This window comes from Grus americana, chromosome 2 (assembly GCF_028858705.1).
Source record: "Grus americana isolate bGruAme1 chromosome 2, bGruAme1.mat, whole genome shotgun sequence".
NCBI lineage: Eukaryota > Metazoa > Chordata > Aves > Gruiformes > Gruidae > Grus > Grus americana.
The window spans coordinates 44406123-44426417 of record NC_072853.1 but is presented as its reverse complement, the minus strand read 5'-3'; the positions used below and the strand labels follow the sequence as shown (position 1 = coordinate 44426417).

General features: G+C 39.2%; 1 protein-coding gene across 1 annotated transcript in view; it reads right to left on the bottom strand.

Moving 5' to 3' along the window:
* ST18 (ST18 C2H2C-type zinc finger transcription factor) overlaps window positions 1–20295 on the bottom strand; it is a 168493-nt gene that overhangs the window by 13199 nt on the left and 134999 nt on the right. Inside the window, exons 10-14 of the mRNA XM_054816327.1 lie at window positions 19616–19827; window positions 10833–11078; window positions 4593–4708; window positions 1700–1762; window positions 830–898 (exon numbers count right to left, since the gene is read on the bottom strand). Coding sequence (XP_054672302.1) covers window positions 830–898; window positions 1700–1762; window positions 4593–4708; window positions 10833–11078; window positions 19616–19827 — 706 coding nt within the window. The remainder of the gene's footprint in view (window positions 1–829; window positions 899–1699; window positions 1763–4592; window positions 4709–10832; window positions 11079–19615; window positions 19828–20295) is intronic.

The following is a 20295-nucleotide window of genomic DNA, read 5'->3' as shown; positions in this document are numbered from 1 at the left end:
TATATCTAGACTAGGGACGAACCTAAAGGACAGAAAGGACAGTCACAGGATTCTCCCCTTTTTGCACGCATTCATGAGTTTTTCCAAGCCATCTATTATGGGATCCAATTTACAAGTTGCAGAGGGAAAGCTATGAAAGAACTCTAATTATCCTTTCCTCTTCCCCACATCCTTATTGACAAAGCCAATTCAATAACTAGATGACTGGTTGCCAGTGCCTCTCTTGACTACAGATTTTTGAAATATTCATATGTCCCTATACATCTGTCTATATAGCAGAGCCTGCACAGTCCTTTTGTAAGTGACATTTCGTGGTGAGAATTATGCCAGCACAAAATCATATGACTTGATGTCTGCTTCAGTGACATTAAACGCATAGTATATGGTAGTGAATGATAAAAAATGATTTGCAGGAGTTCTGGTCTCATTTTTAGATTTATTCTAACTAGATTTATTTGTAACTGAATAGTTCTAATTTATTCTAACTGGATCAGACTGAGTTATTTGCCAGATCAGTCTTACATGTTAGATATTTTCTATTTCTCTCTGATTCAGAAATACTATGAGAGCAGCATCTCTTCTAGTGTTTACAATTTTTTCCCCCAGGTCCTGGTTAATTCATGAAAATGAAGGAGCACAAAAATGAAAACAGACAAATGGAGAAAAGTAAACTCTATTTCACTCAAAAGCTTTCAATCCAATTCACTTCAAGTTTTGGACAAAGGTTTGACATAGGTCAGAGCAATTCAAACAAACAACTGCATTAACGTAGGGAACATGTTAATCAAAGATAAATAACAATAACGTTTGTGCTATTATGAATACTTACTTAAGCTCCTGAGAGTTAGCAGCCATAAGGGACTTTAATGTCTTGTCAGCTAATGGGCACCCAGAAACACTGAAAAAAACCCGATGGGAAACATTTTACTAAAACAGAATGTTTTTTGTTTTGTTTTGTTTTGTTTTCCTAAAACAGCAACCTCCAAACAATCTATGACTTATAATGGGAAAAAGGATGTCCTCAAATATTTGCTTTCAGCAAAGGAGGAGCAGCCAATATCAGGCCGTAGTTCTTAAATTACTGGAAAGATATGTGGTTAGGGCCAAAGGTTTCTAAGCCCCTGTAAAGCTTTGCATGGGGAGGCAGTGGTACTCGGAGTCCTTCCTTTACGTTGCCTACATGAAGGGCAGGTAGAGCATCTAGTCCACATCGCTGGTAAAAGGCAGAAACTGCTTCCATCCTGCTCCCAAAAGGAAAGGCAGGAAATTATTGTTTCAACCCCTAGGTTGACAGCAGGCTATTCTGAGGAAAATATTTAGCATCCTCAGATTATGTTAGCAGATCTATGAAGTTCAAAGCCATTCTGAGAAATATGTGCAGAAACCTCATTTAAAATCTCATGCACCAGCATCTGTAAGGAGTGTGCTTGTATGCTTAGGGAAATGCAAACTTTACTAAAAGACTTATCTATGGGTCTCAGCTAAGACATGCAGCTACAGGAGTAAGCATATGCTGCTTAACTCCATCAGGCCTTCACAAAATATAACAAAACCAGGAAAAAACAGCCACATTTCCATAGAGATAATTTTCTGCAAATTTCTTTTGAATACTTACCCATGGCTAGCATAACAATTTTCAAAGATGACAATAGCTACAAGTAGCTCTATTTCCTGCTTTAGGCTTCCTGTTGTTTCTTACCTGCGGTGTGAGGCATAGTTTCCTGTTACATGACCGCTGCCATCACATCCGGGAGTAGGACAGCTATGCAAAGGAGATACAATGAAAAATTAGAGTAAGTATAATGCACCCCACAGCTCACCCTACCCTGCAATGAGTTACGTAATGATCCTTAGGGCAATCACTTTCATCATCACACATCTCAACAATATCATGACGCTGCGGAAAACTAGCAAACTTACATGGCACTTCCAGTTTTCAATTGTTACTTGAAGCACAGATGGAAAAAAGTTTTCCTACTTCCACCATGCAAATGAGTCAAAACCTTGTTTTTTTATCTATGTAATGTGAAACCACTACACTTTGCTTAGATTTTTTGGTTACAACTTGGATTTCTTGAACAGTTTCATCACTGGTACCAAATTTTGACAGCAATTCATAAATGTTAGGGCTAAGTTTCTGATCTGACCTCCTGTATAACACAGGCCAGAGAACAGTAATATACAAAATATTTTCCTCGAATTCTGACTAAATTAAGGCACTTTCTTTGGAAACAGATCTAATCTTTATTTGCTGACATAAGTGAGAAATTAGGTGTTATGGTTGCTTACAGAACAGAAAGCATGTCAAGCTCACACAGCTGAAGTTCACAATGAGCACAAAAGTTTCCCAAGATATTTCTCAGCTGAACTGAGAAGGGATGCAAAGGTGATGTACATTTAGCAGAAGAGATATGTTGATTTATGCCAAGACATGGAGGTATGTTTGACCCGGAGAAGATGCTATAGCTTCTGTATTTCCTCAGCCCTTCTTCAGTCACAGCACTGAGCTCTTTTATCAAATTGGGTTACAGTCCTCTGCAAGAGGGCAAAGATATCAAGAAATGCAATTTGTGCAAGGAAGGGGAAGGGTAGGTGAATTAAGTATGCCTTTTGACACTATTTTAAAACACTGTAACACCAGCCCCTCAGAGTCACCTTATAAAGGGCTGTGTGTCTTTCACGGGGCACATGGGTAAGAAGGGCAAGCAGAAGCTGTACAAAACCTTTCAGCTAGTGCTCCGTACTAATGAATAAGGGGTAACTGAGACCCTCACCTGGCTATTGTCTCTGAGCTGGCAGAGTGCTAGGAAGTTTTTCAAATCTGTAAAAAAGCCTTAGGAAGACATCAGCCTTGTTTTCACAGCCCATTTCAACCTGAGCAATGCAGTTATGAGCAAGAGAATTAACGTGGAAAAATAGAAAGCACATACACAGTAGTTCACTGCAACTGAGCTAACCATGTCAGAAAATTTTTCTCTGCAAGTGCTTATGTCATTTTAAAAACTTCCTCATGATGGAGCCACCTGTATTGAATTGTTCTGAGCTCAACGGGATCATAGAAATTGAGTCTGATCCCTATATTACCTATAGAGTCTTCTGATAAATTAAAACTATTTCTTATTTAATTTTCTGGACAGCTACATTTTAGATACTTATTTCTGTTTGAAAATAATGCAGTAAAACCACTGTAAGCTGATCATTGCCCTAGTAAATACTCTGGGTATTATTATTATTTAGGAGAGCAGAAAAGTATTTTACAGACATCTCAAAACAGGTCAATATCACAAAGGAATAAATATTACAAAAGAAAAGCCATTAGTCTTCAGCAAATAAACTCGCAGTGATTTTTGTATGCATTTGTTTCAGAAGAGGCAAAACAAACCTGACCTGTAGCAATTTAGGTCATGAACTACAACTGCAGATATAATGTGGTGGGCAGACAGCATGCAGACTGCACAGCATCAGGGGAAAGAATTGTTCTTCACAGCAGCTTGCCCCAGGGAAATGTAAATTCTAGAGGCAGAGGCGGATCTAACTGCTTCGTTGCCACTGAGTCTGGGGAGCAGGACACAAGGTGACGGGATGCGACTCTTTTATTTATGGGTGAGCCTGCAGTGATACGTTATGGACTATCATCACTAAGCGATACGGAGTGCACTTGCCTGGAGAGACCTACTCGGGTTTGGGACAGAAAGAAAAGTGCTATAAATGATTGCTAAGTCCTAGTTAGCTATTACAGTGAAAACACTGTATTGATATCGAAATGGTGTTGATGTGAATCCAGAGGGGTTTTGTGAAGAGCATAGATGAGGTTTTAAAAAGTGACTAGTGTTATGAGCTGGTTAGGACAATTTTACTGAACAATTCTAAACTGAAACAGGTTGTTTAACATTTAAGATTTAACATAATTTCTTTGCAGTTTTAGATAGTAAAGTTTTGGAACTTAAGACAGAGCAAGTGATTCTCTTGGGAAAAGAGAGTATTAGCCTATTCTCCCGGAGTGTGAATTTGTGCATCCACTGGATTTTCAGCAGGACCGAATAACTAACTCTGCTTTGAAGGAAGAAGATGAAGGACTTAAACATAGATTTCCTACAGATTGGAAAACCCTGGGGCACTTCCTGTCGAGTGTTTCATCTTTTCATGAACTTTGCGTGTTTCCTACCTGAGAAATCCCGAGCACTTCTATGCAAGCTTTCAAGAGTGGATCTATAATGATGAATGTCCAAATAAAGTTTATTTAATTATGGAAGCATTAGCACAGCCAGTCTGTAGCACACTACAAAACCGTGTGTTTTCTAGAAGGAGCTGTTGCCCATTTGTCACCTACCTGAGGAATAAGGAGTGTTACCCAATATAAAATTAGGCACGAATCTGTCCAGCCCTGCGGGCCTACCCTGGCTTGTCTCAGCTCCAAACCTCATGTCTATCCGGTTGCACACCCACAACAGGGAACTAACTACCTGCACCGAACAGTCATGCAAGGTCTCTCTGCTCAGCTCCTGCGAATCTACTCCAGACCAGCACTCAGAACAACGGCGTAGTCAGTCTTTACCAGGGCAGAGGAAAACATGGCATTTTTTGTGACTCACGTGATGAGTTCCTTTTTGAGATCTCTTGAATGGAGCTTGGGTTTAGGACTTGGTATGGAGACATCTCCTGGATACTTCTTTTCCTCCATGTTTTCTGGAGAGCTCACTGGATCTTTCTGAAATATTAAATGAGAACGTGACAAAAGGTTTCTCTCTTCAAGGCCTTCCATATATTCAACACATAACTTGCTGTGGCAAGAAGAGAACCTCTTGGAAAACATTAAAAAAAAAGTCTTAAGAAACCATGGGGAGAAATGAAGAAAGTTTAGTACATCGCAGTTTCAGGTTCTCATAGGTAGACTTTTAAAAATGTTGTGAAAGTATTTCTGAAGGCAGATGCTGGTTTAAGCCGTACATGGGGGAAATTGGGTTTTGATTTATAAAATGATGATAAAGACCAAAGAAAAATACACAGCTAAAATAAAAGTAGTTGTTGAACATATAGAGCCAAACAAGACTTTGGCAAGTATGTTCTTGTTTTTTCTGCGTGAGTACATCGCTGAGTTTTGTATACAGTTGAAGTGAGTACCATTGTACTGTGAATTACAAAATTGCAATCATAAATTAAAAGTCCTATTTTACATAAAAATATGTAAATGCAAAGCTTTTTAGATCTGTAGAATGGAATGACTTGTTATCTTATTCAAAGAGCAGACTCTTGTTAAAATAAAAATCATAAAACCAAAACCGCTTTGAAATTTTCTTCATAGCAGGCTGCTAAGGGTAGTTCTTGATTTCTACTATTTGTAGAGTAAAGTCATCACTGCTACAGTGCTGCTTGATGGATGGCATGGACCATGACCATTCACTCCCTTGGGAAGGCATTTGGGAAATTTGGAGTACTGCGAGGAAATTACATTTTTGTTTTCTGAAAAGTCCTCTTTGATCACTTCAAAATAGCTTAGTTTATACTGTTTTGAGAACTAATGCCTTTAACTATTATTATTTTAATGAAAGATGAGTATTTCCTTTCTGGAGGGATGTTCTGTGGCTATCGTATCATTCAAGAATTCTTCAAAGCCCACAGCATCAATTACTAAATCTCTATTAAGCCCTTTAAGTTTCGTGACTCCATTCCAATATGCAGGTAGGTATTGCCCAGAGATTACTGTCTGTAGGAGCAGAAACCGCTGCCTGTGGTTGAGAGAAGCTCCCAGCTCCTGCTAACCTCGCGGGGTTGGTGCCATAGATGCTCTGGGCTTGTGCAGCTGACGCACATGCCAGGACAGAGGGGCAGGGATGTCTGCAGAGCTGTTAACGCTGAGCGGAGGGCTGAGGAGAATCTGGACTGAAAATGGAGATTCTGCCTAACGGGACTTGTAAGCTCTGCGGGGGTGTTTCTTCTGATAAAGCTTCCATATGGTCCTCAATTCTGGCAGCTCATCTTTGCCTGTTTGGAGACTGGATCCTCAATATGACTTCCTTCTGCTTTCTGGTACTGGCTACCTACTGCCTACTGAAACTCACACTACACATACATATAGAAACCATGCCATATTATTGCTATATCAATTGCTACTGATTTTTGCAACCACATTTGTGGGGTTAGTTTGTCTCGGAATAATCTCATCTGCTACAAATATAGAAAGCAAAAATACATATATTCATCTTTTCTAAACACTCTTTCATAGTAATTATCCAGTAATTTTTTTAAATTAAAAAAGAAAAAAAAGCAAACCCTGATATATTTTAGGCTTTTAGAGTTTTACTTCTAAAGGAAAACTCAGATAAGGAGTACTAGAGAAAATTAAAAACAATGATAGGTACTGTTAAAATGTTAATACAGAAATAATAAATAGCTGAAAGTCCTCCAAACATGGAGATGAAAATGCTAAAAAACAGAAGAGGGAAAATGAATGCCAGCTTTGTTCAAGATTCAAGGAACCTCAAAGACTGTTTTCCAACATTGAGTTAAATCCTGATTCCAGTGGCACCTGGGCGTGTTTTTTGCCACTGCAATCTGCAGAATGGGGATTCTAGTCCCTGACTCTCTCTGTCCAGCAATTCCCACCTGATTTTCTTATATAAACATAAATGCCAGCTCCTACAGGGATCATCACCAGGGTTAGTCACTATAAAACCAAAGGCTCCAAAAAGAAGCAACAAAATGGCTGACCCTTTGTGCCAGCTGCAAGGGGTCAGATGTCAAAATAACTTCAAAAAACACAGGTATGGTGGTTTTCATTTAATGTAATGGAGGTTGAAGAAAGCTGGCTTATCAGTTGTCTGTCAGCTAACTCTGATAGGCTACATCTATATCACTGAACTGAGGACCAATGCTGTGTTTCTAAAAATTTAGTGCATGCCTTGACTGGATCCTAACTGTATCAGGACCAGGTACACATCGGCCTCCTCCACGTCTTGTCTAAGTGCCAACCGAGAGGAGCCTGGAGTAGAGGGTGGTGGAAAGACCACTCTGGCACTCCCCCGGGATCCCAAGCTGTGTGATGTACCTCAGGAGGCACCTGCAGCAAAGAAGAGTAGCTGCAATTGTTCATGCTGCAGGGTTTATTAATATTTTCATATATATAGTTTGTGGTTTTTATCTCAAATGAAAGATATCTCCTGATCTTTTGCTGGTGATGGACCAGAAACTTGTGAGTGTGAGCTATTCTTCATGTCACTGTGTGATACCTGCTGCACAGAGAGGGCTGATTGATAATTATGTATATCAAGGCTTGACAAAATACTACAGCATTGCAGTTCACAGCTTCATTTAATGATGTTTCACTGAATCATTTAACAAAAATAAGATTGCAAGATGAAGGTTGACATGAGTACATCTACAACCACCAGTATAACTGGTATCAGAGGGTTTAGAATTGCATTATTTTCATTTTCTATCTTTGAAATAATTCATTTTTTTCAAATCCTTATTGTGAATTTCCCGAATTTACTTATTAAGATTCGTAATTTTTTAAACCAATAGCTACATACACATACACGCATACACAAACACAGTTTCATAGTAACTGCTCTTTCAAAGAAGAAAAAAAAATCTAATAAGGACCAAAGTGGGAATACAGCTTGTTTCCTAGTTAACTTCCATTAGTATATCTCCCAGGAATGAGGGAGACATATATACATTTAAACAGGTGATTTCTCCAGCGTTGTCTTAGCACCTTGTGGAACACTTGGTATTATTCAAGCAGCGTGAAAACTTCAGTTGTATAGAAGCTGCAAACGGAAGACTGTGCAAGGGGAATGCAGGCAGAAGAATACGGAAACTCTGCCTTTCTAGGACCTTACATCAGTACATGTGGCCCAAAAGGGGTTGCACCTGTATGAAACGAGTAGGTCAGATCTAAGGACCAGATATTTTTTGTTCCTCAGCATTTAGGACTGAGCACAGAGCATCATGCCTTGGCTTGTGTGCTTCTCCAGTGATTTAGTTTTAGAGGGAGAGATAGTCCTTTGGGAAAACACCTTTAGCACTTCCCACTTTTTTGGTCTGTTAGCTGATGATCGTCACAGATAGTCAAGTCCAACCATATGCATGATTTTTCCTTTCCCATTTGAATGGATTTATAACTAAATGCTATTAAAATTCTCAAGAATTCCAGACTAAAAGGAAAATCAGAACCAGCCCAATCAGTCCAAACACTACTATTTTCTGCAAAAAGCATGTGTGTATTCACGCATGCACACTACAAAAAGCAAGCAAGCAATGAAACTCCATTAATGTACAGATGGAAGTTTATATTGATTTCAGCAAAGACCAGAACATAATGGTAACATGAATAACAGATAATAGCATCTGGCACTTTTAACATTTTTAAGCCCTGAAATCTTTGGAGAACTGACAGTTGAACTAACTGACAGCTCTAGTTATTTCTCGGTGCTTTCCTTTTGGAGAGATTTTGAGCTTTTTCCAAATTCAGAATTTTTTTTTAAGGGGGCATCTGGACAGGCTATTTCGCTGAGAGAGAGAGAGACAATATTTTCTGGAAATTACCACCAAAATTAAGCAACTGTTGTGCATATGAACCAGATAACAATGAATTAGAAATAGATATAATCAGTCATTTTCTTTGCATGAGGATAACTGTCAGTCTTCAATGTGCAAAACAGAGCCTCTGGCCCTGAGATCACTGGACATGTCAGCACTCCCTGGGATGGCAAAAGCTCACAGCAGAGGTCTGGGGCCAGATCCTTGATTAGGGACAAACTGCACAGTGTCGTAGCACCGAGTGTAAGGGGCAAGAGTTCCTGAACACAGATCTTTATGTCCTATCGAGCACTCTGCCGATGCCTCCGGCTCCCTGTAACGGAGAGGGAAGCAGCCAGCCACCCACTGGGGCCTTCCAAAAGTCGAGCAGGCACCGGGGAGGACGTGGAGGTGCTCCTGCCGTGGCTCTTTCGCTGAGCTTTGGTGGCAGCAGGGAGGAGGAGCGGCAGGACAGGCCCCTTGCCAAGCCTGCAACACCGATTGTTCCCCTGCAGCAAGGCGGTCCTCTCAAAGCTGGATGTGCTAGCACAACATGCGGCATGAACGGGGAAGAGCCCGAGACCTCAGCCTACTGCCTCGTGTCAAACCCACTCCAAAAGCCTGATACAGGGATTGTGCTCTCATTGGTGAGGTAAGGAGCATCATCAGCCCCACAGAGGTGACTGCAAACTGCTGTTCAAGACAACCCAACCTCCAAGAAATGATCCACTGTTCTGCAAACTGTCTCAGAGGTATCACTATGACTTTAAGCAGTGCTGAGAGATTTTTTTCTTCACACAACTGAACTATCTTTTATTTCCAGGTATTTTTGGAATTGGAGGCCTGGATCCCCTAACCTCAACCCTAAATAGATTTACCACTGCCTATGTCCTCTTGAAGTGACAGTTTTGATATTTGAGCAAAAGGTAATTTTGTAATAAATATAATGTTCAAATGCTATTATTTGATATATAAAACCAAAGAGGGAGGAAATGTATTTGAAGCTGAATAAATACTCCAAATTGGGATATCTTTTTTTGTGCTTCAGAAAGCTATCACTCAGGCTCATCTATGTTAATTACTGAGATTTTATCTAATTAGCCTTTAAAGGTGCTGATGGTCCCTTCCTGATTTAAGAAAAATGCAAGCAATCCATACTCTGACAGCCAGGCTTAAGAGAAAAAAAAAAAAAAAAACCCAAAAAAACCCCCCAAACTTGCCAGCAAAATAGAAGACTAGGAAAGAAAAACAAAGAAAGGAGACCATGCTGCCTTGTTGTCAAGATAGGATAAATAAACATGAAAGGGTAAAATAGAAACAAAACCAAAATCAAGACAATTATCAGCTTGGAAGTGGCAGTCTAGAAGGTTAGCCATAAAAGTTGGAAAGTTGCTAAATAAAAATATTTGCTGAAACTTTAGTTGCTCACCTTTATTCCTGCAATTGCATTTTCAGTTTTGGGCTTTTCCATTTCCTAGGAAAGGTTGAAAAGGGAAGACACCTGTACATATTCACTTAGTTTTTCTATGCTGTATCATTATGGGATAAAAAAAATACTACAACTGGTGGAAATTGTGCTACTTGTAACCAAAACCTTCAGGAATTCTTAACAATTCTTAACAAGGAGTTTCTTATTTCTGAGTTTATGTTCTCAAACTGACTTCTGGACCACTGGACTCACTTGTGAGATCTAAGGCTCAGTGACAGAGATTTCTTGAAGTATGTTAAATGTAAAATAAAAAGTTTTCCACCAAAAGAATGTTGCAGGCAAGGGTCTAAGTATATGTTTAAGTACTTAGATAATGAGTTATCTAGAATTACAAAGAGTTAGTGTGGAAGAAAATACCTTATGTTTCAGCATGAAAGAACTGTTGGGTTTGGGGTTTTTTTTGGGGGGGGTGTTGGGTTTTTTTGGTTTTTTGGTTTTTTTTTTTTGAGTGATGCCCAGGTCATTTGGGTGTATGTTCTACAGGACTGAGCCATTAGGAAGAAAATTAAAAACCAACAAACTTCTCTAATTGTGGATAGCTTTGATTTCCTTATCTGAGAGACTTATGGGCATTCACAACCCATACTGAAATCAACAGCTGTTGTTTTCAACCTGTGAAAGTGGGGTCTGAAAGCAAGATTTTTCAAAGTGAGTATTGATTTTTTTATGCCACATCCAAGAGGGCATTAACACCAATTCAATGTTCACAAACCTCTACCTGTGCAAATTGATTCCCTTTAAACTGTACTAGACTGGTCATCCCGAAGACCATCATATGGCCACTCATCAAAGGGAAAAAGTCACTCAGAAACTGAAAAAATACCTCTTTTTCTTCTTCTTTCCTGACATGGGTCTTGCTGTAGTTGATTGGTGCATCCCAGCCTTCCTGTTCACAAAGAGCCTGGTAGAAGGCTGCGTTTACGAGGATGCTGCTTGTTTTGAAAGGAGAAGAGGAAGGAGTGGGAAGTGCTGTGCTGGAAGAAGTGAGAGGCATAACTTTGTCTTGGCTTCGGTTCTTTTTCATGCTCAGATCCAGAGTGCCATTTTCATCCACTTCTATCTCCGCTCCCTGACATGCAACAGGAAACAGAGGCATGTTTAGCTGTGGACATGGTGAGGCTGCAACATAACCATGTGGTGCTTTTAAAGGATAAATATGAATGCACGCTTTTATTTAAATTTATCTGAATCTAAACCCAGCTTTTCGATTTATACCAGTTAATGTCCAACTCTTAGGCAGACTTAAGAGTAGCTTCAGTAATGGTATCCCTGCATCTCAGCTTAAACATAGTAAGTAGAATTTAAATAAGATGTCTCTAAACCATAACCTATACACCCTAAATCTAGTTTTATTTAAAAAAAGTTTAGCTTTAAATCTTCTTGATCTTTTCACTCTTACAGAGAACTATGACCCCAATTCACAGCTAAAAGCATTAATGCATTGTTTAGGTCATCAACAGCATTACTATTACACACTCTCCCTTCCCCCCCCCCCCGGATATATGACAACATCTGCAACGTGGGGGAAGAGAAGGAGGGGGGAAGAAATATGCCTGGAAGTAGCACAGTAGGAGAAATTTTCACTATGGTTTTGTATATAACTCAAAATAACCTATTGCCTTAATCATAGTTTGACTAGGCCGGTAAGGCACAGGTCTGCACGGAGACCACTAGACTGGTAACCACACGGGGATCTTTAGGAGGTTCTCCCTAATTAAGACCTTCAGCATGGGTTAACAAAGCTTTTGCCACCTGGGAAGCACAGTAAAGAGTAGCCTCTGATTGCAGGGGAGTATGCAGTTTGGGAGAGACCCAAATTCTCTTTCCAGGCTGGGAGAAGCTCTCAGAGCAGCTCCTGGTCACAAGAAGAGGCAAGTGCTGCTCAGCTGTACAAGAAGAACAAGGGAAGGAAAGCTCACTGTTCTGCCTTTCCCTGTCTGACCCCAGAAAAAGAGTACAAACCTCTCTTCTTGGAATGATGAAAAGCTCCTGAAAGTGCAATTTACTAATGGAAGCAACAAAAAAAATTGCCCTCATGCTCAAAATGCAACATTGCATATGGACATATTGAGTATATGGGGATGAGTGTAAAACTTGTCCTTGCTATTGCCAACAATTACTAAAGTCAAGGGGAAGAGGTGAACGAGACGGCTTCTCAAGGAGCACTTGGTAGTCTAGTTCTGTGTGTTGCCCTCAATAAGGTGGAAAACATTCGAAGACTATAGCTATAAATAACAACATCATAGATCTACACACATAGACTGCTGTAATTAATACTGCTCTGTGTCTTCCTGTTATTGTCATCACTACTATTTTTTATTTGAATCACTGGAAAGCTCAGATATCACTTGGGATTTTGAGGCTAGAGATGTTAGGTGCTGTATAACTGTAGCAGGCAGTTGTATAAACCCAGATTGAGACTTCCTACCTTGAGTAATACAAAAGTAAACACATAGAGTAAGTGAATTACCCTAGATGCACTGTTGTAAATGGAAAAGAGACAGGTATGTCCAGGGGGCAAGTTTTTCCATCTTTCTTAGTCTACTTCCTTAGGAAGAGATGAGACACTGGCAAAAAGAGTCTCTTTCTCTTTCTTCCTATTAATTATTGCTGGAGCTGGATGATTAGTCAACCATTTAATGGTTAAAGATAGGGCAGTGAAACTTATCCTTGCTTGAGGGTCTTAAAAATAGTTGCGGAGAAACAGGGAATTCTTCCTCTGTGCTGAAAGTGCGGCCTTGTCTTCTACCACTGCCAGTGGTGACTCATTTAAAGGTAGAATGCATCTGATTAAATCTTTTTAAGGATCTTTAAAGAAATCTTTAGACGGAAAATGTTGGTAGAAGTTGAAAATTTAGGGCCCAGCGATCTCTCCTCACTCAGGCACCCTGACTCCATTTTGTATCCATGGGCCTAAGACAGATGCCCACCTAGACTGAAGCACTACCAAGCCATCTGCTTGCCCCTGGTTCAGAAACTCAGGCACCTCTTATGTTTGCTTCTCCTGCATAGCAAAGTTCACATTTTCAATCATACAGCTTAAAGAGAGAGATGTTTTATTATATTTATGGGAAGTAAATACACTTCTAATATGTTCATACTAAGACGCTTTGGTTATATCTTTCTGCCCCTTTTTAGTAAATAGTTTAATCTCCTGTGATAGTTTTAAGCCCTGAATTTGACAGTGCAGCTTATCCTGGATAATAACTTAGTAACCACAACATCTTATGCCATCTGTATAATATCAAATACATTTTTATACCAGCATTAATAAACCTTAGTTACAAAAATCCAAGATATTAACTATATCAGTGCCAAGCGCACACTCCAGGATCTGACAATATAGCTCTGCCATGACCGCCCCAGTGTTTTTTGGCTTCATAGTTGATATGTAACTATAGCAATGAAACAGAGCTACAGTAATCAAGTTTAATGACCAATGTAAAGTAAAATGCTAAATATTGTAGTTGCTGACATTTTTCATAATAAAAAAACTTGGGTTAAGTCTGCACAACCAACATTCACATAAAATTCCAGACCTCTGTGACAGATGGCTTAGGAAAGGAAGCCATGTGACTGGGCTGCAGTAGTTTTATAGTGCAAAAACCATAAATAGTGCAGATTCTCTGTCACTGACAAAATAACTACTCAGAAGGCAACAGCGACAACAAAAAGGACCAAAAACAATCAAGGTCCCCTCCTCGATGAAACTGGACATAGAAATATATCAGGAAATATATTGTCTCCAAAAGCCAGATACCATTAGCCGCAACAAGGAGCTCTAGCTGATAAGCAGAACATTTACTAATGTGGATATTTAAAGCTTCCTCAGCTCTTTCCTGAAATTCACGTAGAAGTTGGGTTGTCCAACATGTACCTAATTCTGATCAGGGAAGGCTGGGTTGTGTGTTTGTGAAGTAGCGTACAGATGGGGTTTAAGTGAGCTCACAGATGCACACAACAATTAAATATAGTCATGGAAAAAATATCCTCTTTTGCCCATCGCAGGATGGATCACACGTTTACAGCATGGCTTTTTATTCAGAATGATATAAAAGAGCTATCACTTTGCTGCCTTCATAGCAAACTCCAAATGGCAGAGGAAAAAGAGAGGATAGTCGGAGATACTGCTCCGGTTTTCATTCCGACTCTCATCCCACCCTCCTCTCAATATGTCTCCTTTGCTTGTTTTACCACATTTATTTTTACATTAATTTTAAAATGGAACTAAAAAGACAAAAATGGCAAATGGCAAAAAATGCTAGAGCAGTGCTATGACATGCTGACAGAAAATGGCACTTACTATGCTTAGCTCAGACTTGTAAAGGCTGTGTTCTCTTCAGTGGAGGCAAGATCTTATTGCTGTCAGCTCTAGTGCATGTGTGAACAGGCCTATATTTATCCATTTATCATGACATATTTAAAATATAGCTACCAAAACAATGTAAACTGTTCTGATGCTTCCTTAAAAATCTAAGCAAAACTAAGATGCAAGTGTATCTTATTGTTTCCTAACTTATATTAGTTTGCAGCTGTGTAAATCTTTGGAGCCTGATTTTAATCTCATTTACATTTACATTTACACTGCTGTAAAGCAGAAAAAAGTCCACTGAAACAATGAAGAAAAATCAATGAGGGTAAGAGGATACACACGGTAATTAAATTCAGGTTACTCCTTATCTACTTCCACATCAGTGACAGTGTAATCACCCCTACAGGTTTTACAAGCAGCTGGAAAAAGGATTCCAGAAGAAAAAATGAGAGAAAAATGACTGGAGCATATTTTCTTTATTCCAGGATCTATTCAGTGAAAAGATAGGTACAAGTAGTACTCTACTATGAATATCTATTTAAAATGAAGACTAATACAAATACATAAACAAAAAAATGGTCTCTATCTTCTTCAAGTGCTTTTTACTTTAAAGTCAAGCTTTTTCAGCCTCCTTTATTTTATGACATAAATATTACAGAATATTTTCTAGTACATTATTAAGCCTTGTCCTTAGAACTGAACTACATCAGCTAGAACAATAAATGATGTTGTCTTGTGAGACAAATTACTCCTGCATTTTTTCATATGCTTTTGGTCCATCTGATCACTCACAATATCTAATACTCTGCAGTGTGTCTCCAGTAACGATTACAAGTTAAGCTTTATCTCATAGCTGGATCAGAAAGAGTGAATTATTGTGTCTGCATGAATCTTATTTCAAACCTGTGACCTTAGGGAGATTGTGTCATTACATATAAGGGATTTTATGTATTCTTTGGTTGGCATCAGCCGTACAACTTAATACTGAGTAAGTCCAAAGAAACAACATTATCAATGATTTTGCATTTCCACTAGCAGTTCAGTCTAGTTTGGGAAGCTCAAAAGAGCTCTTCAGTTCTGCTCTTGGGAGTAACTCTGAAACTAGTATCTTGCAATGTGTATGAATGCTATTTTTAATGCAATGCCATCCAAAAGAGTACAATCTTTTCTATTCCCAGCTGATAAAAATACACGCACCTGGTCCTCAATTCTTCAGACTCTAAATTTAAGCAATTGAATTCTTCTGCAGGAAATTAAGATACTAATTTGGGTCAAAATAAGAGAACTTGTAAATGCCCAGCAACATCTGAGACAAAAATGAAATCACAATTTAAGCCCAGAGCAATTCACAAATTAAAAAAAGCTAGCCAAGAATGTACTCAAGGAGCAATATGCACAGCAGTATAACAGGATGGTACCTAGTGATATTCTTGGCTGATTTTTCATCCTGTATTTAGGCTTTAAGGTATTTGGAGTAAAGGACTGCCTGATAAACGTGCTGAGTACTAACTACATTGTTGAAATAATTGATGTAATTATCACCATCATCAATATCCAAGAATGGAGAGATGACATAATTTTGTTCAAAAACAGAATTTGAACTTTAAACGTTTTTAGCAAGTGTCATTCTTTGTTTTCTTTCAAGGCATAGTGCGCATATGCCATTTTGTCTAAACAGGTGGGAAAAACACCAAAACAGTCAACAAAATGTTTGGCAAGCAGTAGTGATGAGGATACAGATAAACTGTATTGCTTGCAGCTACCTCTGTGAGACATGAATGCAGTGAGGGCTGTTAAACACGGAAGATCCCTGCTTGTTACGATGATGTAGACTCTTGCACTGTGCTAGAAACTCCGCTTCTAGGGGAGTCCTTCTTTTGACTTCAATTGGAGTTGAATGAAGCCACATCAACTAAATCAAATGCAACCAGGAGACTGGTTTGAGGTACTGACTGCATGAGAATTGGCTGATCGGGATTATATTCAGGGGAATAGTTTACTACAGTCCCAAGCAGAGGTTGAATGGTTCAGAAAATGTAACATTGATGTTGTATTAATTAGTTTTGAAAACCCTGTCAGCAAGGTATCTGACGATCTTAGGTTTTTGTATGCGGCTGATAGATAATTCATAAAGAAAGCTTAGGATCAATTTTACTGCTCATTTAAAAATAAATTTATTCTTTAAATTGCTTAATATATGAATTAATATTTTTAATCTTGAGATATTTGGCAGATCACCTTTGTACATTAGATGTCTTTGGAAGCTTTGCTTACCAATGGTACTGTTAACGTGTAATCTGATTTCTCTACCTTTGCTACCCTTTTCTTTCTTTTTTTGCCTTAGACTCTCCCTTTTGAACTGATATGTAGAGAATGTGAGGTATATATGTGAAAATCCATTCAGTTAATGAAATTTGGAACTGTGCTGTCAAAAAACCAGTTTTTCATTTAAGTGTTATCTATATTTACAGAAAAGTGGTGAACATTCACGGTAAAACAGCCAACTCTTACTAAAAAATGGACAACATTCTGGAGGTCAAGAAATAAAATTTGAGACACAGAAAAAAAAAAAAATTACTTAGGGAATACACTTGTGCTAAAAAATATTTTGTTGTTTTCCCCACCTGTTTAAGCAAGGTGACATATGCATGCCTTGAGCGAATACAAGAAAATGACAGTTGCTTGAAATGTTTGAAGCTCAAGTTCTGCTTTTCAAACTTAGAAGCACAATATTTTTGCAGCTCTGACAATTGTGCAACTTGCAAAGGGTTTCCTGCAAGTCCAGGAAATCCTCTGCGGTCCCACGTGTCCTTGCTCTGCCACCGCACTGCCTCCCACCTGCAGTGTCATGGCTTGGCTTGCTGGGAGGCTGCCTGATGCTTGTGTAAGAGCAAACACCTTTACAAGTCAGGAGCTTTGATCTGCTAAAGTATGGACGATGCTAATCAGGTTTTCTTAGACAAAGGAACAAAGGAATGTGGCAAGGGGCAGGGGTGAGAGGTCTGATACTATGGAGCTCCGAACACAGCCACCCCACACAGGTATTTTCAGACCTGGTGAATGTGTGTGCTATTGAGTAGAAAAAGGAAATCATTAACTCTATAGTCATCTGTTGATGCTGCATTATTTGAGTCCAAGCACTGATAAAGGCTCAAGAGATGTTTTTTATGATCTAAAAAAATGTAAGATATTCTAGCCGTTAAACATTTACCTTTGCAGCCAATACCAGCTACAAAACAGTTCTGAAACATTGATAAATAGATAGCAGTCTTTTTTAAAACTAAACTTGTTTTTTGCCTCATATTTTAAAATAAGAAAGCATCTTCATTAAAGAGAGTCTACAGATTTATTTCCACATTTTTTTGTTTGAGTCCTGTATGATAATAATAATAAATAGCCAAAACCAAATAAAGAAGTGGGTTTTGTGTGGTTTTGGCGACCGAATCTATTTGGGGCTTACTTGCCTGTGTTCTGGCCAGAAGCTAATTCTGATTCTTGTGTCAGATGTTTTGTAGCAGTATGCCCTCCAGAAAGTCTGGCAAAAGTGGAGGCAGGCAGCTAGCAAGGTATGCAGGTGATTTTCTTTTAGGCTGGATTCCTGGCTGTGAAAAAGGAGTAAGCTATGTGCCCCAAGTGTCCCTCCATATCGTTACTGTTATGTTCACTTCCATTCAAACCTTCCCCATGATTTGGCAACTGTGAAGCAGGTACAGAGGAGAAAATCTTTGGGTTATGCCTGGTCCCTTTACTGCTCTTCTCTGGCAAGAAGGTCTATGGCTGAGGTCAGCCAAAGGCTGCGGCAGCAATTTAATCGAGCCATTGGCATCAGTTTCCATTTCCCTGCTAGAAGTCTCTATTGAAGACCGGTGGAAGGAGATTTCTGCAGCATGTATCAGGGATGGATCTGTCATCTGGAAAAGGTTCCATGAACAGATAATGTCTGTGTTATGAGGGATGCATATGGACACACCTTAAAAAAGTCTTCTCTGGGGCATCATACAACATCGGTTTCAAGATCCGAAACTTCACAAGTGGAAATCAAAGGCAGCAAAGTAGGGGATAGCACTCCGCAAAGGACAGAGGCTTGGAATACCTAACAAGGTGTTATGCTGATGGTAAAATAAGCGGTTCCCCTAAAAGCCTAACCACTAACCTCTTAGCAATGGTGAATGAACGCCCAACCAAATTGTAAAACAACAGCTGTGGAAGCCGCCTCTAGCCAGGATGAGCCTGGTGCTACAATAGACAAGGTAGAGCGATACTGACTTGCAGAGAAATATGTCATCTGTCTTTTGGAGCTTACATCATGACTCAGAGTCTCACAGCAGAAACACACCTGCTACTTTGTGTTTTGATAAATACACCTCTTTTCACTCCCCGATGGTTTCTTCTCAACTTCTTGTAATGACAGCCTCTCATCTACAGAGAGCTTTCAAAAGTTTCACTGCGGTGGAGCATGTCTGACTTTAATACAAATGGTAAACAACAGTGCTCCCACAACCACGGTCATCAGAAGAAAATCTTGCCTATTTTCATCAGCAGTATAATGCTATGTAATGGCACAGCAAATAAGGCTCATAGCTCACACAGTACCATTTGTAAATCATAAAGATCTGTGAGGAAACGCAGAGCAGAAACCAAAACATGAAAGCCACACAAACATCTACGATATTAGGCAGCTTTCCATTACAACAGACTTGCCCAAATTATCTGTCTCCAAACGCTATGGGCCTGATTCTCCTCTCTTGCCAGCAGAAGGGAGAATTTTACCAAAGTCAGTTATTATTTCCCCCCTGCACCTTGTCAAACTGTCATGAGCTCCAAACACAACAGACTCAATAAGTGTAGCTCTGCTCCATTGCTATGAAAAAAATATCACCTTGATTAATTGTATGATTTTTTTTTTTGGTTTTTTTTTTTTTTTTAAATCAGCCTCCAAAATGATCACTTATGGCAGGTTTCAGAGGGAGGAAAATTCCCTCTTTAAACATATCTAACTCATTATCCATCAGAGATTGTTACTGGATTTCAAACATCCTTCTTTTTTCCTCCCACCAAACTCCCCCCCTGTATTTAGGGCTCAGTTATAAAAAGAGTAACAACACAATTCCTGCTATTTATTTATTTTATCAGAACTGGTCACTACGTTACCGATTTTTTCTCTGTCTCTCTTCAAAAGAGCATGCAAACAGAAGCCTCCTTTTTGGGGATTTAATGCAGTCACTAACATGAAAGACAGTTTATTCGCACAGTTCAGTAGCTAGCACACCCTCCAGGTTCTTGGACTACCCTACCTTGGCAGACAGACTCTGTGGTTTGTTGGAGAGGATCTCTGCTGCTTCCCTGCAGCGGGTGGAAAGGTTCAGGATAGCAGCAGCTGCTGCTATGTGGGTGTCTTCACTACATTGACCGTAGCTATAAGAGTTGGCATGGCAAGGGCTCTGTGTGTGGGCGCTAGCACTAGGCAGTCGATTAGAAAATTTCACTGGATTTGAAAAATGCTTTGCTGTTGAAGAGAGATTTGATTAGCAATTGCACATATGAGATTTTTCCCATTAATAGTTTTGTTTCTCAGACTACAATTTCATACATTAAAATATTCAAAGAATACATTTAAAACAATCCATTTCCTATTGACAGTAAGGGTTTGCTGTAAAAAAGGCTTCAGAAACATGACAATTTCATTTTTACCCGACAAATACACATCTTTCAACAATGCATCTGAGACTTTTACTCAGACTTTACTCAGTCTTTACTCAGGCATTAAAAGCAATGATGTCCAAGGAAAGACTGAACAAGCGTTACTGTGTTGTCTGTTGTGAACTGACAACACTGGTGGGCAAATGCAATTGTAAATGTATCCTTATAAAGGCTTCCTCTTGGAGCTCTATTGTGTAAAAAAACCCACAGTGACTTGTCCACTCTTAGCTAAAACAACACTGCTTACCCTACTTAAATGAATAAGTCTGTTATT